The sequence below is a fragment of the Solenopsis invicta genome, chromosome 5 (assembly GCF_016802725.1).
Source record: "Solenopsis invicta isolate M01_SB chromosome 5, UNIL_Sinv_3.0, whole genome shotgun sequence".
Taxonomy (NCBI): domain Eukaryota; kingdom Metazoa; phylum Arthropoda; class Insecta; order Hymenoptera; family Formicidae; genus Solenopsis; species Solenopsis invicta.
In genome coordinates this window covers 22,527,011-22,544,924 of record NC_052668.1, presented here as the reverse complement: position 1 = coordinate 22,544,924, position 17,914 = coordinate 22,527,011, and the positions used below count along the sequence as shown (strand labels likewise).

At 35.4% G+C, this 17,914-nt stretch overlaps 1 protein-coding gene, 1 long non-coding RNA gene and 1 other non-coding gene across 3 annotated transcripts in view; 2 read left to right on the top strand and 1 right to left on the bottom strand.

Annotated features, from left to right (window-relative positions):
• Nucleotides 1-17,914, top strand: part of LOC120357704 — a 67,079-nt gene that overhangs the window by 26,858 nt on the left and 22,307 nt on the right. The window lies entirely within an intron of this gene.
• LOC120357703 lies at nucleotides 945-2,548 on the bottom strand. The gene is made up of 2 exons (XM_039448951.1): nucleotides 1,545-2,548; nucleotides 945-1,181 (listed from the first exon to the last, which is right to left on the bottom strand). Exon 1 carries the CDS (start codon nucleotides 2,330-2,332, stop codon nucleotides 1,547-1,549), a length of 786 nt encoding a protein of 261 aa, XP_039304885.1. The 5' UTR covers nucleotides 2,333-2,548; the 3' UTR covers nucleotides 945-1,181; nucleotides 1,545-1,546.
• Trnap-ugg lies at nucleotides 17,482-17,553 on the top strand. The gene has a single exon. It is a non-coding gene; the product is annotated as a tRNA-Pro (tRNA).

Genomic DNA, 17,914 nt, shown 5'->3' with positions numbered 1-17,914 from the left:
CCACGACACGGGTGTGGACCATTAATAAAATTGACCACGCGCCAGAACTCCCCTTCGTAAGGGGCGTCGGTAGCGAGAGATAGAGAGCCGGCCCATAGAATAGATGAAAAAAAAGCATCGCGAGAGAATATGTGGAGAGACTCGTGAGGGCGATCAAGCACAAAGGGACAAACATATGTCTTCGAAGTGTGCTACAACGAGAAGGTGTAACGGCGCTATTTTCCTTTCCAAATATATCCTCAATGTTCAATGAACGTGAGGGCGTCTCGAGCCGCCCTGTCGATATGGCACAAGCGTTAAACTGATCCAACTTCCTGCGACTTTTACGAAGATATACGTGGTACGAAGTTAACGTCCTGGAAAATTGCCGAGCTGGCTATATTACTGGAAACTCACTGAGATACACGCACACATACATCCGTTTTTCCTATTCATTTTATAACAGCTAACGAATGATCTCTTTCCATTCCTTTTACATACTCTCTCTGTCTCTTTCTCTCTTCCTTTGGCACTTTGAAGAAGTTGGCTTTACGACGATCCATTAAGTTTTCAGACACGCGATCTCGGTTGCTAGGTTTTTGTTCGGTACGCGATGCTTCGCCAGACTGCACGTTCACGTGCATTCACGTGTTCATGCGCAGACGATAATGCAGAGTGGTTGGAAATGGTAAGGCTGAAATAGTTTAGAATCACGCTGGTAGTTAAGTAACGTAGGTTGTTACCCTTATTGCTCTTCGCCTTCAGTTTTGCCAAAAGGTGCGGAAGTTAGTCGGCGGTCGAACGCACGAAGCTCCATAACGCGAATCTGCTTGTAGAAACGCTTGTAAAATATGTTATAATACAACACATGCGATATTACATTTAATGCTTTTATAGACGAATATGAAAAGGAGAAAAAATCAGAGAAAATAATAAAATATTTAATAATCGCGAAGACCATTTAAGGGTCCATTCTCGTTTGTTGGGTCAAAAAATAGGCAATTTTCAGGAATTTTTTTTGGCAAAAGTAATAAACATAGGTTCTCGAAACTTTTTCAGTTATAATTATGGTACTTTGAAGAAGTTTATAAAAAATCTACAGATTATATAATGCATATCCTGGAGCAGAACGCGACACAACGTGAGCCAGTGCACAAAACACGAACCACGCTGGCGACTCTTCCACAGGCCGTAAAAATCGTCTGAAACAAAAAATCCAAAAAGTTTCCTGTTTAGTAGGAGTGTGGTTATGGAATGGACCACTTTTATTGAAATTGAATAAAAAATAACAAAATGGCGGCGTTTGAAAAATTTTGTGTCGTTTTTACTGAATATTTTCGTCACTTTTTTGTCGATAAAAAATCCAATATGTAACCTATCGGTGTAATTATGGTCCATTCCATGGACAATTTAATTACGCGTATTTTAAAAAAAAACATTAAGATTCGTTAAAAATTGACTGAGATATGACAGTCGCCAGCTCGAAAAATGTAGTTTTCCAGAAAACGCGTTTAAAGTTTTAAGTACAGTTTTTTCGATATTAATGTTTACATCTGGATACTTACAGCTAATCAGCTATTCCAGGACCATATAGCAGACCCTCGGCTTCCTCAAAATTGATTTGATCTTGCAATCTTTCGTTTTTTCGGGCAGTTCTTTCTTCCACTGACTGATATGTCGATCGCCGCTCCGCATCTGTAATACGCTGTTGGTCGCGAGTGCAAGCAAAATTGTGGGCATTTGGGCCGATGGTGATTCCCATGATGCTCATAATTTTTAAAATAGGTTGAAAACCTTCATTAAAAATGCAGGTGGCAAGATATGCTGCAATCGTTATGATGTTGGAGGCGCAAAAAACGTGTTTTGGGGCGAACTGCCAAATAGTTTTGTTGAAGCACTCGTTGTTGTTCTGAGTGAATCCCCCGCAACAACGGTTCAACAAATCTTGCGATGACAAATCTTCGTAAATCGGTTGAATTAATTCCTGCACTTTCGAATCGAGAGGAGGAGGATGATTGTAGGACTGCAAAGTTCCAGCCGCTTCCGCTTGCCGCCACTTACACCATGAATTTGGTCCGCTTGGGCAACGCTCGTGCTGAGGCGTTTCGTTCGTCGACATTTTGTGATAAAATGTTGCCCACACGTCGTTCCTCATTTTCTCGACATCATGCGGATTCCTTCTAATTGCAAGGCCATAATAAATAGTTAATTCGTTAATTAACTTGTCTGTGAGCTTTCCAGGACCATGTCCACCGATTTTTTTGTTCTTTTTTTTCACGTTCCGTAATCTTGAGCCCATTCTTTTCTGCACATGATTGATGCACTCCTTTTTTTGGACTTCGAGGAAAATCATATACCGATAGAAAGATCAGTCGGCTATGTACCTGCGCCGCTCGACCCGTTCGACGCTCTCTACCTGCTTTGAGTCGGTTGGCTCGGAGGCTCATAACTTTTAAACCATTACGTATTTCGATTTGCCCTTTTAGTATGATATTCTAGACACTTATAGCTATCGAAAAATGCAAAAAAAAAAATTTCGATTTTTTTGACCCAACAAACGAGAATGGACCCTTAATAATCGCGAAGAGACAGATTGCACTTGGATGAGTTATCGATCCGCGTCCGCACACTTCAACAATGAGTTTTACTTCGTGAAAGTTACGACCGAGTAGTAATTTATCGGTGTCGTCGAATACCAAGCTCGAGGTAATCACGACGAATCATTCTTTTCATAATATAATTTTGAACGTTCGCACGTGAATTATATCAGCCGTCAGTTTTTGAGTATGTTAAATCGCGTATACGAGAGAATTTATGAAAATACGCTCGCTAAGCCGTGTTTAATTAAACGAGAACAATGCGCTGGTTATGAACCGCAAGACATAATCGGTGCCAGATCATAAGTATACGTTTAATTAAACCACGTAACGAGAGTGAGTCATGATCAAGTGATTTAATTAAAGATTGTTCCAGTTAATAATTATCTCTTCTTTTATGAAGAGTTTTATGGACAATATTTTAATCACTATACGTTTCAATTAACTCCCAATTAAACCAGTTTTTTTGTCATCTAATTTTGTTCGTGCGAAATAAATATTTTCTTTTTTTTATCAATTATAAAATTTATTTTAAATGTAAGTAAACAATGTAAATATAAATATAATTGAAGTTAATATTTTGAGGAACTATTTAAAGGAAAAAGATAAATAATGTCTGGATTATTTTTAATATTAATAATGATAAAAGATGGAAAAGGTAATATTATTTAAAGTAACTCTTTACTTCTTACGAAATTTTACAGGTTGCTTTTAACAAAAACATTCTTTTGCATTTATCTGTGTACAAATAATTTTTCTCCGGACTATATAATAAGTATAATGAACAAAGATTAATAAGTTTTATAATTAATCTTTTGAGGAATCTATTAAAAATAAATAAAATTCTAAAACTCATTAAATTTTTTGTTCGAAATTTTATAATTAGTATTTATATTTTTTGTTTTGTGTTTGGTTTTTGTCAGAACAAAATTGTTTACGACGTGACGTTATTGATAGACAAGAATTTTGCGTCTTAACTTTTCTTTCTTAGAAGATTTTTTAAAAAATGGTCTTGTTTAACTGTTGTAACTTTGAAACTCAATTAAGTAAAAGTGAAGATAATCTTATATTTAATAATTGTCACACATTAACCTAATGGTCTTTCTTGTGAAATCACATTTATGAAATGCTCTATAACGTATTTCGAAATAATTTTCTTTATACAAATTGTATTAATCTTACGGAAGTTATTTCACGTATAGGTCGTTCAAACAATCCGATTAAAGCACCTATCTACATTATGCATGACGTTTAATGAACCATCGACCGTTTCGACACGATGGACACTTAAATCAGCAAAGTGCTGTTGGCAAGCCGGTTTTCCCACCAAAGAAAGGGGAGAAGGATTCTCGGGACGGGAGAATCGATTTCCTAAACTATCTACGCTGTACGCGTATTCCACGAAACATTAAATCACATGGCTCAGCGGGCTGCCATCGGCAATATGCTACTTGTTTACTAAATCACTTCTCATTGACTACTCCACCAGACAAATAACCGCCGACAATAATGAGGGACACTTGATTGTGCATCAAAGCTGAAGACGCGTGCCCTGCGTGCCCCGCGTGCGTTCGATCGTCGAGTACATGTGTGTGATCACGCACAATGCCACGCGTGTGCACGCAGACGCATTTGGTAGATATTCAACTGATTATGTATAATGCCGAATTAATGTGTGTATGTGTGTGCGTGCGCGTGTGCGTGTGAGACCAGCAATGTGCATGATACGTGAGGGTGGTTCAATACAAGACATTATCCCACCGGGAATGATACATGAACATTCAAGGATAGTTTTTTTTTAACCGATGGTACATGCTAACCATGTCATGTTTTTACGGAATTTTATTGTACGTTTTACGTTTTTGCTCTCTCATCGTTGCGATATCGTGTAAAACATATTTCTTTACATACGCACTTCCGCACAACGTGCTCCCTGAAAACAATAAGCCGCGCTTTTTGTAACACTGCCATAAAACGACTCTATCAAAACCATTGTAAGGAGTGAACATATTATTCACTATGTAAGAGTGAAAAAACACTTTGAACGAAGTGATTTATTTACTCTAGCAAAGAGTGATGACACATTTTACTTCTAAAAATTTAGAGCGCACGCGATCAACTTTCGTGAATATATAAAATGTTGATTTAAACACGAAGTGTTGCTGTATATATTGTTCGTGATAAAATGAAAACGCATTTAATCATTCTCTATCACCTTCCGCGCTTTCTCATCGTCTTCCATTTTGCGAGAAACTTTAAAGGGACCTCATTAAAGCAGGGTACGTCGGTGCATTAAACTTCTTGAATCGCCTTCGTGTAATGTAAGCGGTAAATCATGGCACCGCGGGACATGTCTGAACTTTCGGCGAAATTTTGTCGGGAAGAAACAAAATTCCGCAAAGTAATTACAGAAATCTATCCAGCGTATCTTTTATTAATATTAGCTTTATAAATAAGTTTTGTAGTTCAGTCAGTTTTGAAGTAACGTGTTTCTCAAAAACTACAAATAAATTCTTTTGATTGTCCTTTCGATGTCAATAGTTTTACATGCTCCAAGGAGTAAAGTAAAACGAGAGATTTGATTAGATGAAATGCTATTTACTTCAATCTTGTCTTTCCGAGGATATTTCAATATACAGGATCGTAGCACTGTTGTAGAAGAAATAGACCTAATTCGTGAAAGATGCTCTGAAAATTTTTGTGATATTTGTACAATAAAATGGCTAATCCGCGAAAGTGAATAGCATCTTTACCGTTGATATTTGGTGACGACAGAATGTCGTTACCACAATAACCGTCTCGTTGATCCAAATTCCTTGCGCAAAGGATACGTATTTCTGTCCAAACTCTGTTCGTATATTCAGGTATATGGTCTCAGGTTCACGCCCCGTGGGTATTTGACATTGGTTTGTGGTCCTTGCAGTCGGGTATTTGCGTTGCAGAGTAAGGGCTGTCCTGCCTACGATTTGGGAGCATTGTTAAACGGATTAACAACGGTGACACAATAACTTCTGCGTTTTGACTCGACGCTCGCGATCGATCACCGTCTTCGTTCTACTCGGAAAGAAATGAAAAATTCAGCAACCCGTTTACTTAATTAAATACTGATAAAAGATGTTTCATTAACATGTGTTTTTATGTATTAATTCTGATAAGAAAAACGAATTTTTTAGTAAAGATATAAAAAAACGTTTTATGTGTCACATAAGTGTCCGCATAAATTAAAATAATTTTTTAATTGCTTTATCTTTTTGTATATTAGAACTTGTAAGGCGAATAATAAACATAGTATTACATTTGTTAAAAATACAAGTAGATAATTGTATTTTTAATTTATAGCATCGATGAAACCTAAAATCTTACGAATGCTTCTGATTAACTGACCCCTATTGCAGAAAGGGACAAGGGATGATCGTTATGAAACCACGCGCCCCTTGGGCCATGCCAAAAAAGGTTTTAGTGCTCATAGAAGAGTCTTTATCACATATAATAATTTTACTCACAACACGGGTGCTTTAATTGAACGATATACAGTGTCAATGTACTTTTAAATAAAATTGAAAGAGATTTTGCGAACAAAGAATCGATAAAAAGGGAAATAAAAATTCTACTTTCTGTCACAGTTTGATCCTAAAATATGAACTTGGGATGCATACAGCGCGAAGCATAAAATAAACATTGCATTTTATAAAATGCAGAGAAATTCGTAGCGTAATAAATGTAAAGATGAAACGTTACAAAACGTGTTGTACATATCGAAATACTTGACATGCTGTTTTCACATCTATTTGACTTCTTTCTCTTCCTCTTATCGTAATGGAATTTCTAAACGTCGCGTAAAGGCGCAGAAAATTCGTTTGAAAATAATGCGCTGTCTCTCAGGAGGGCTGTCTCTCATGAGAAATTACGTGATAGAACGTGCGATCGTCTGAAAGATGCGAGTATTGCAACCACCAAAGTGAAAAACCCCTAAGAACGCGCGTTGCTAGATGACTCCGAAGGAAATTAAAAAGGAATTTCTTTGACTTCCTCGTTCCTTAATACTTGCTGGTAACCTAGGAAAAAGATTTTATTGAAGTTTCTGTCACGTCATTCGGCAGTGAGGTAATGAAATTATTTGATTCGCACGTGTTTTTTCCGAAACAAAAATTGCACAAATTCGTATTTATGGTTAATAGTAAAAAATTTTTAACTTGATTGCAAGTAAATAAATCGTTAGGATCCATTGAGTAAATAATTTTTTGCATTAAATAAAATTTTTTTGTTTTAAGATATTTTTTTTTAGTATAAGAATTACCGTAAAGTTTAAATATGTTAAAGCATATGTGTTTCATTAAATGTCTCTTGTTATTCTATACCTCAATAATTCGTGACTTCATGTATACACATATTATTTTTCGAGGATTCTTATTAAATTTTTTATTTGAAACGTTTTAAATTCTTTTAGTATTTTATTTCAATTAATATCATTAATATATTTTTTAATGATTCTATTACATCATTTACATTGAGTTAAAATGATACTGTAATGCCCGGGTGCCTATATGTTGCGTCATTTGAATTATATAGTCTACATACTTTTTTTTATACGTCAATTAGTAAATTTAAAAGTAACAAAAAATATAAATACGGTGCTTTGATACCTCTTAATGTCGAAATTTATTTTTCTTTTCTGCTTCGCTCCAAGATCAAGCAGCTTTCGCAGTCATAAATCTTTATTTGTCAGAGTTTCTTAAGCTCCACAGGCGACCGAGAGTGCGGCTTCTTCGTGATTCTTTTTGCTGGCACCACTACGAAAGTGCTCTATTGCCTGACGTCTTTGATAAAGTGCCAGCAGAGCCGCGACTTTTAACTCATACCATCTGGGTCGTGGTTTCTTTAATAAATTAAATAGCTCATAAAATTCAAAATTACACTTAATTCAAATTATTTGCAGTAGCTCTTGAGATTCGAGAAGCGTAATTATTTAAAAGAATTTACTTTAAAAAAAAGGTAGATCAAAAGACTTTGTTATTATGACAAATAAAGGAGGGAAAAATGATTTAAAAACACAACTAAAGTTTAGTTATTTTAGATTCAGTGTATAAAACGTATATGCGGATTATTAAAAACTTTGTTATACGCTAATTGGGAGGATGCTTTATTTATAAAAGTATTAAAAAGCGGATGCTCGTGGTGATTGATTGTCGTGAATAAAACTTTAGAAAAATGGCCAAGCCGAGGCGAACTGTACCATGGGTTTTATGCACCCTTTGATAGCGCGTGCCGTTTTCTTCTATCGAAAGCTTTATCGCGAATCGTTCTCTCTTTTCTCTCGGTCGAGAAATTGAAATACGAAATCCTCCGTTGGCCGCGAACTTCGTAACGATGAGATATTGGCTAGCAGTCGGAGATGAAATGTGGATTTTCAATCGATTATTGCTTCAAATTTCATGTATGTTCGTCGATTGCACGTGAAGTGACTGGCGCAACGTGATTTGTAATTCATATGGAACAGCATTAACGATTGTTGTATAAAAGCGGGATTACGCGAATATAATATGTTTTTGGTAATAAAATAATAATTGAAATAGCTAAATAATTTTTATCGCATATATAATTACAATGAAAATGGATTATATTTTTTATAATACGTATCGAATGTTTTATATATTAAAAATATAACTTTTCCTTATTCATAATTTTTGGCTTAATGTAATAATTTTTTTGCTATCAACAAATACTAATACTGTGTTACATAAATGTCACACCTCGCAACCTTTGTTTGAAGCCCTTTGATATTTCACAATTATCTGTCGTATCGAGATATATAATACAAATGTCGAATAATTAATGGATGATATAATTTATGGCACGATTAATCGCGAAGTGCGCGCTCTCTGAACAAGGACGTAAACGAGAGTGAATTCAACTAAACGCGTCATTAAATTCCGCATCGCTGCGTCATTCGATACCGTTCAGGCACTGGCATGGGGAGCGTTAGCAGGCGACATTAAGTTCAAAGTATGTACAAATTGAACATTCCGGAGACGAAGAGCATGGCGATTGAAAAAAGAGACGCAGTGATGAGAGCTGCGCGTCCGAGAGAAGCGAATCGCCATTCTTCCAACGACGAACCGCAACCCCTCCTTTTCTTGTGCGGGGACGTTTATTAAATTAGGTAGCAAGGGGACAGAGGGTTGTGTATGCGACTTGCGCAAACATCACGAGATGGAGGGGGAGAGGGACAAAGCACGGAATGCGCGACGAGGGTGATCCCGTCCGACGACGATTGTCCAGAGAAGGAGAGAAGTTACGGTACAAATGCATTTCGCGTAGGGTGCTAATAATTATCATGACGGTACTACCGCGATTAAAATGCATTACATGGACTATCAGAGAGACACGTCTGTCGAATAAAATTACATCCAATCGATAAAACTGATTAATTCATGCAACTACTCGTGTAGGTTTTGTAATTTAACGTTATTTTCTGCTTTGAAGCTTAATGCATGCTAAAACCTGGCTGCATACAGAAAAATATTCTCGTACGTTTACAAAATATCAAGTCTTCTTTTTTTAAGCAATAATTTTACACAAAATATTTTTTTCGTCATTACCTTAAAATGCATTTATCATTTATTTAGAATTAATATTTGCTTAAAATAAACTTCTGTGTGCACACAGAAATATGCATAAAAATTTATTTGAATTGCAAGTAAATATTACTTTTTTGTTTTAAGTATTTTATATATCTAATATTTGAAACAAATATCTTTAAGTTTAAATATCCGTCATAAATCTATCATAAGTTCATCATAAGCATCATGTTTATTCATATATTCTGAATCTTAGTAACTTAATACTTCAATCAAGAATATTGGGTTAAAACAAATTCGATTTCCTTGTTATTTAAACTTTTCTTCGATATAATTTTATAAGTTTTTGTTAGGATATAATAAGATTTTGTAAAATTTGTCATGAGTTTACTTTAAGGCAATTATCAAGGAAATATTTTTGCTTAAATATAAACTGTTACTAGAAGAAAAAGAAGTAAATTGAATAATCGCTTCTCTTGATGTGCGTATATCTTTAGCTTTATCGAAATTTAGTGATCTATCGCCAAGTACGTCATTTGCGCTCTCACAAGGGATCTGAAATTAATATAAAATCATCGTCGAGTTATTAGGGAAAATCTGCCGATTCATCGTGGGTCGTTGCATATTCATTGCGCCTCGGGAGCTAATAACTTTACCATCATTATGCCCAAATGCAACGTACACCCTCGAGTCACAGTCGGCGGTCACATTCGTTTTCCGGTTGAACCTTTATAGCCTCGATAAACGCGTGATATGCCACTTTGGACATTACGCGGCGAAATTCACATAGTAACGATTTTCTTTCATGTTGCGAGTTGCTAAAATTTATCTAGACTCGGTGTTTCCAACAACGATCATTGTGGTCTGTGAGACCGACACAGATTGATTGTCAAGCTCCGCAACTGCCAGCAATATGAGACGATTGCATACAATTGCAAGGAACGTTTTAAAAATTTAAAGAAAACGTTTCTATTTTTTACTTTGCATATGCAACAATTTTAAATAATTTTGACTCGTATATTTTTTGTGTATCTTATATAAATATCTTTGTACGTGACCGTTAAAATTGAAAAAAAAGTCAAAGTAGAATATTTATATATTTTTCTCATGAAACATAACGATAAATTAGCTATAAATTACCTTTTGTATATCTGCTCATAACCGGTGTGAAGTTAGTGCCCAACTAACAGATTTTTAAATTTTGTTTATGCCATTTGAAAGAGCATCATTTGTAGCCATTTGTACCTCTTTTGTTTTTATTTGTGCTTCAAGGGGTGCGGAGATACAGCGTTTTTCAATTTTACTTTCCCTCTCCTTCTATCGAGAACTTAACCATTTTTTAAGATATCGAAAAACGACCAATGGCATTCGAAAAAGAATTGTTTGTACCTTTTTGAAGTACAATTGATATGTATTAAGCATTTTTGTTTTTTATAAAGTTGGGCGTTAACTTTACACCGGTCTGCTCATAACGGATAAAAATATCCCAATTTGATTTGATCTGTAACGAGAATAAATTTGAATTTAAATTAAACGCTAAATATTCACGCACAATTTGAAAAAGCGAAACTAATATTTTAAATTACAAAATATCTCCCGTGAAATAAATTTAAAGAGAACGTTTATGTTTTATTTGCATATACAACAATTTAAAATTACAAATTTTATATTTCTCGTTATTCCCAAATTATATAATATTATCGTACACACTTAATTGTTATAAGATCCGTCGTAAAAATTTGTTTTACATAAAGTCAAATAAAAAAAAAAGAAAAAAAAAGAAATAGAATACGAAATTTACGAGCAAACTGGCAATGGCAATCTTTTATTTTCGCATGAGTTACATGGCGTCGATGCGTAGCGAGCGGGTTTTCCTCATCGCTCACTGTCGTTCAATTTACCGAAATCAGGGCTCGATGTATAAATATGAAAAAAAAAGAGAAAGGGAACAGACTCCACTTACGGCTGCGAAATTTTCGGGTCCGGCCGCGGGTTTGTTTCGCGCTTTCATATGCGCACGTTGTCGCAGCCGTCAGCGTGACGCGTGATGTATCATAATTTTGTAACTGCTCTCCTCGAGTGCGCACGGAGTGGGGATCGAACATGTTTCCCGTATTCATAACTCGACAATAGGCACTTGAACCTGCCTTGTTAGACGGGAGCGGCGAAGCGTGGAAACTGGGTGGAGCCAGTACATAGCACCTATAGCTTTCAGGACCCGTTGCGCGTTATTGATGGTCCTGCGGATGAAAGATCCTCCGCGTTTATAGCTCCTCCTCGACGTGAACGCGAGATCGTCGATCGACTGCGTCACGATCACGAGTGCTGTCTCCTCAAGGAGGCAGGAAAGCAATGCCGAACGGTGCCGAAAGATGAATTCGCAGGAATCTGTGAAGTTGCACAACATTCAGTTAAATACATAAAGTTCTAATGACACTTTTCGTAGTTTCAAACTTCCATATAAAAATAACAAAGAATTTTGCATTTTTTACCTCAAAAAGAAAACGTGCTAACTTTGCGAGTCTAGCATGACACCTTCTCCTTTAAAGTACAAGAAAACAATAAATATTAGTATATTTGATAAGAAGAGTTCTAGTTAACACTGTTAGATTTCTATTGCTGATTGCTTAAAAAAAGAATTCACACGATTAACATTTTTTTTATATTAAAATATTAAATGTACTACATTTGAATAAAAAGGGTGTTACCTATTTATTGCAGTTCTAGTGACAGTTCTCGCTAGTTCGGGCAGAGTTCTACGTTATAACATTTTTGAAAATAGTTCTGGCAGTTGCATTTTCAAAAATAATTGATTAATATACGAACCAGCACGACACTTAGACAAAAAGTGTCGTGCTGTTTATTTTATCTTAATTCCAGCGACAGTTCTCGTTAGTTCTATGCTACACAATCATTTTTAAAAATAGCTCTGGTGATTGCATTTTTTAAAATATTTTTTTAATATACAAACCAGCATGACACTTGGACAGAAAGGGTCGTGCTGTTCATTTATCGCAGTTCCAACGATAGTTCGCGCCAGTTCTGGCGGAGTTTTATGCTACACAATGTTTGTCTCCAATGTAATAAAATGTGTGACTTGACTTTAAACATGTCCATTTACTTAAAAGTAAGTATTTTTACTTAAACAGAACAAATGTTTATATCAAAATATATGCTTTTAAGAAAATGTATTTTTTTTATTAAAAATTTTTTTCTTCTCTCAGTACATGCAATAAAAATCTATATGTTTTCGATTAATAAAGTACATGTGCATAAATCGTGTTCTTCCGCTGAGTGTGATTGAAATTCGTAGATATTACGTAATCGATCGACAATAAACAAGAGACGTTAAAATATTTGATTTTTCTGCAAGTGTCATTGTTTTGCGGGTAATACATGTAATTTAAATTAATCGTCAATACGTGAGACGATTTAAGTTTTACGTGTCCTTAAAATTAATCTTGTCGAACATCGCGCTCTGATTAAGACCACATTTATCTAGCTATGGCTGCATTATAGCCGCGTAAAAAGCCGCGTTTTTATCCTATTCACACATAGGAAGAGATATATCAGTTAGATTAGATTTTCGCCGAGATCGCGAATGGCGACTTTATCCCATCTGGAAATGAAGAGATCATTTCCAACATGGTCTGGCAAAAAAAAAGGAAAAAAAAATGTTCTCCGATATTCGTATCCAATATGCTAAATGATAGAGAACGGCATCAATTTGCATGCTTAAAATTGATAAGATTTTCCTCGCCATTATGATAATGGATGAAGATCTGTCAGAGCTACGGCTCGGTTCTCTCGATTCACTCGCTTTGCAATTATTCTCCAGCTAGCACACTTCTGCCGCGCCACCGTTTTTTGATTTAGTGGCGCGATTGGTCTCACTGGGAAATAAAATTAGCATAGACATAAGTGGCCGCGATTTTTTACGACCGGTTAGAAAATCGGGCCCCTGGCGCTCATTGTCGCGCTATTATGCGACAAAAGTTGCGCCCATTAATCCGCCGCGAAAGGGTTCGGGTATAATGTCATGCAAATTTCTCATTAAACGTCCAACGTTCGAAACAGTAAGTCACATGCACGCGATGGCCGCCGTTGATTGATTCACATTGTTGCTTTCGGAAATACGTACCGGTAAACGTGACGTTTAATTAAAGTCGAATTGATGACAGTTAGAGTCGAAATGATTTGCAATTAGCCTCTAATCGCAAATGTCTTTCCGGTCAACGCAAATCGGGAAATGGAGATCACGATTCATTACGGATTTGTACCTCAGTGGACTTACTGTCGTTTCAGTTTTAATTATTAAAGAAATTAATTTTGAAGAATGACAAATATTTTCAATTAAAAAAATTAAATGGAAAATATTTGCAATTTTTCAAAATTAATTTTTTTTAAATATTTATAACAGAGACCTGAGACTATAAATTGTTAATTTATTGTTTGTTAAAAAATTGAAATAGAATAAAAAAAGGAAGACAGCAACTTCATTGTACGAACCTGATAGATTTAACAAAGTCGGGTTTACTTTAGAAAATCTGTGATTCGTGTCAGAATTGAGTACAAAATTTTATTTATAATTTCACGCATATATAAAAATTTACGGAATATAAAATTACAAATAGAATTCTATCCTGAAATCTGACGTGAGTTGCATATTATTTTTAAAACGAGTTTTATAAGTGACATCTAAAATTATAAATAAAAATCTATCTTAAGTTCTGACATTATTCCGAATTATAGAGCGACTAAAGCGAACATTATTATTAAATCTGTAATATATAATGTAATATTATCTCTCATGAAATCTTGTAATAAAAAATTTCCGTACAATTAAAATCAACCATTACATTTTCCGAAAGAAATTTTATGCGTCATAAAAAAGTTTTATGTGGAATTACATTTCCGGATATACGAAGATTTAAAATAAATCTTTTAATTACGAAGATTTAATGTAAATCTTCATCGAGTTAATCCAAGATTAAGTAATTAAAAGAACTGAGATAATTTCAGGAAAAGTTATTTTTACAATGCGAGCGAGAAAAGTGAATTCATTGTTTTTTTTTTACACTGTTGAAATGCAATAATAAAATTCTCGTTGATGATGATAAATGAGTGTTAATTGCATTATTATAGCAATTAACTAGTTATCATAATGGATAGTCGCGCTTATTTATCAAATGTATAAGATGTATAAAATATTTATTAATGTATAAAATTATTTACCACAGACATGTTATTATTGTGTCAGAACGTCATATTCAAAATAAGAATAGAAAACGACGTAACGATTAACGTTTCTCTTTAGCAACGTAAAAATACCAATCGTTCTTCGAAGTTATCTCGGCACAGTTAAAAAAAGATGATTTAATATCCAGAAATATGTTACAGTTTAATTCTTTAGAAAGGATAATCGCGACGTATAAAGTTTCTTTATATAGGAAACATGGATAATATGTTCAATGCAGTAATATCTTCGTTGACGTTAGCAATTGTAAGGAACGCCTTATACTGACGGATTAGTGAATGCACGTGGATACAGAAACATCCGGCGGGATACATCTCCGCGACAGACGAGGCTGAGAAACGTCGCGGCGATCGACGTTTTAATTTAACTTCGATGCCATTTCCGCGGATTGAATCGCGTCTCGGTCGTCGATCAGAAAGGTAAATCCCGGGTCCCGTGAGCCAAGCCCGAATTCCTCACTCGATTTCCATTACAAAAAAAAAGAAGGGAAAAGCGAGAAAGCTCCGCCGAGCGGGCGCACGTACGCAGGTACACAAAGCACTGACAACTTTCGTTCACTAACTCTATCGTCCGCAGCATCGGGATGGAAGGGGCCCGAAGATGTGGGCCCGATGCGTTAAGTGGTGTCCCCTCGTGCGTCCTATTGTGCTGGCGCGCGTCCAAGTTAATCCCGCGCGCCTTCGATGCGGCCGATAAACTCCGGGTTAAATAAGGATTAGCGCGGTGACTCGGCGAGAACGGAGGGTCGGTTTTACGAAAACTCCTTGCCGGGAAAACCGCGAGTATCGGGGATACGCGTCTCGTATGACGACCGGAGTAGATCGGTATCGCGACGCGTTAAAGTGACGTTAAAAGGCGCGGAACGAGGATGATCGAGGATTCGTCGGCGGATTATCTCGCTGGAAATTAGGGAACGCGAGAGCTTTGTTCTGCGAGCGTGAGCTTTATCTGAAGATTGCGTGCGTCCGTAAAAAAAAAGAAAAATACGAGGCAATTGTACGGTTACTCAGAGTATTCAGAAATTATTCTTTAACGAAAGAACTTCAGTATGATAATAGTAATTAATAACTGTATATTTTTGTACTAAATATCTGACATGTTAAATTTACAATACATAGCACTGCCAATCGAATAGCAATCAGGATAAATACGTGTAATTTTATTCGAAAGATAGAACAAATTATATGTTTTGATTGTTGTGGCATCATATATCATATAATAGCAACAATGATATTAATGGAAATAAAATTATTTTTTGGTTTTATTATTTATTAAGCCTTATGGATAACATTTAATGTGATTCAGTTTATTTTACAAAGAACTTTTACACAGCGGAGGATAAATAATTCAATAGTAGTGGGCCGAAGTACTATAATAACAGATGAGAAAAGCGTTGATAAAAGAAATTAATTATCTGAAATTGATTGCCGTGCAATCAATTATTACACTTCGTGATCTATAATTTTTAACTCGAGATCGAAAGATTAATCTAAATCTTCATTATTTGCTAATAATATTAATTTTATTAATGTTACATTAATAATATTAATGATACATTAATAAGATATAATGTTAATAACTCTATTAATAATTAATAATTTTATAGTATTGAAAATGTCGAGTGAAACCTAGCAATATTAATTAAACGGTAATTAAAACAGGTGCTATAAATACATTTCATTTTATTCGGTAAATAGTATAAATCTCGATTGTCGCACTGTCAAATTGGTTTTTTTGCACATAAAAAGCCCTTTTAATTCTAGTGTATTAATTTTTGGATTTTGTAAATAATTACAGTGAGTGGGTGCTGGCTTAACGTCAAAAGCCAGCACTCCCACTTTCAATCGTGATTTTCTACTAAACCACTCGAGCACAAAAATTGAAAATACGGTGCATAATTAACATATGAAAAGCCCTTAATTTTAGCATAGGTACCGATTTTTTTATCGTGCGGGTGTCAACTTCACAGACATGACAAAGAAAATGAAACAAGCGTTTGAGTGAAATAGAAGGTTGTTCGGAATAAAAGAGGAACGTTTTCATTAGATTGCATTAATATAGGATCGAGGTTAATTAGAGCGAATCACATTTTCTATTAAGTGTTTCCTTAAAGCCATATTATAACCGCGACTCTAGCACCTGCCAAAGTTATTATACCGCGTGATACACGTGTTTTCAAAGTTGTCAGTCAACAGCTTTTAAGATTGTCCAAGATTGGCTCTCTCTGTATCGTCGGCATCGTTCGAACGAACAATCGAATGCGCCTTCTCGAGCTTCGCTTTGTAGAAGACGTAGAAGTCCATTTAAAATCGACTGTCTGACCACACGTCAATAGGGAGAGATTGGGATTCTGTTCTTTTGAGTCCTTCCTTTGCGGTCCACCCAACGCGACCACAAATCTTTTCCGACCCTTCGACGTACACGAGGGTCGTCGCGGCGCGTTACCACCGCATGTTTTTGCCAAAAGGGTGACGACACGTTACGAGCGAGTTAACTGCGGCGAAACAAAGGTATAAGGGTCGACTCTTTTTGTCGCCGTTAAACGAAGGTGCTGCTTTCTTTTTTACGTGGAGAGAAAAAGAGAGGAGAGAGGGAGGGAGGGACGTGCCCGTTCCGAAATTAAGTGGCTATTTTATGGCACTAATTGTGATAAATGCCGCAGCCAAATGGCGGTAGGTTTGCATCCGCGATATAATTTGTCGTTGAAAAGGGAACACTCTTTTCAACAGTCTGACGTGACAATTCATTAATTTGTTTTTGGCGTAATAAATATATTGATCTCCTGTTTTTATTAATTAACAGCTGTAATCTTTTATAATAATGAAGATAAAACGACGAAAGAACGTCATGCTAACATTACAAAATTAACTCTATGATATTTGTAATTAAATTTGTGTTCTTCTTTTTAATTTGCGTAAATGTTATTGTATTAATATTAATTAACACAATGTTAATTAGATTTGTATTAATTTTAATTAAGCATTTATGATTAAATAAAAAAAAATTTACGTGCACACATAAAGTTAACACGCTTCCCGATGTCGTGAAATAAGCCTCTCGTTTCACGAATGGCTCAGTGGTCTAGGGGTATGATTCTCGCTTTGGGTGCGAGAGGTCCCGGGTTCAAATCCCGGCTGAGCCCAATTTTTTTTATTCTGTTTTTTAAATGTATAATTGGAAAGAAAAAGATTGGGCTAAGTTGAGATTTTTGTATTATTTTTATATTTTTTTATTCAGCAATATTTATCTGACATTTTATCTTATTCTTATGATTGACTATTATGTTTTATTTTTATGAAATTTGCATTATAGTGCAGAACGTTATATTTCTGACTGAATCTTGATATCTATTTCCTACGTATCATTTAACCGAATCGACTGTACGTGACGTGAAAGTTGACTTGAAAGAAAATCTAGCATAAACCTTCATACAAATAATATGTGCTTTGTATGCGCCGCGATAGCGCGTAACGAATACCACGTTAAAATATATATGCTTTTAT

Excerpts from the sequence above, each read along its gene's own strand:
- LOC120357703 (XM_039448951.1), bottom strand. The coding sequence starts at position 2,332 with ATGATTTTCCTCGAAGTCCAAAAAAAGGAGTGCATCAATCATGTGCAG.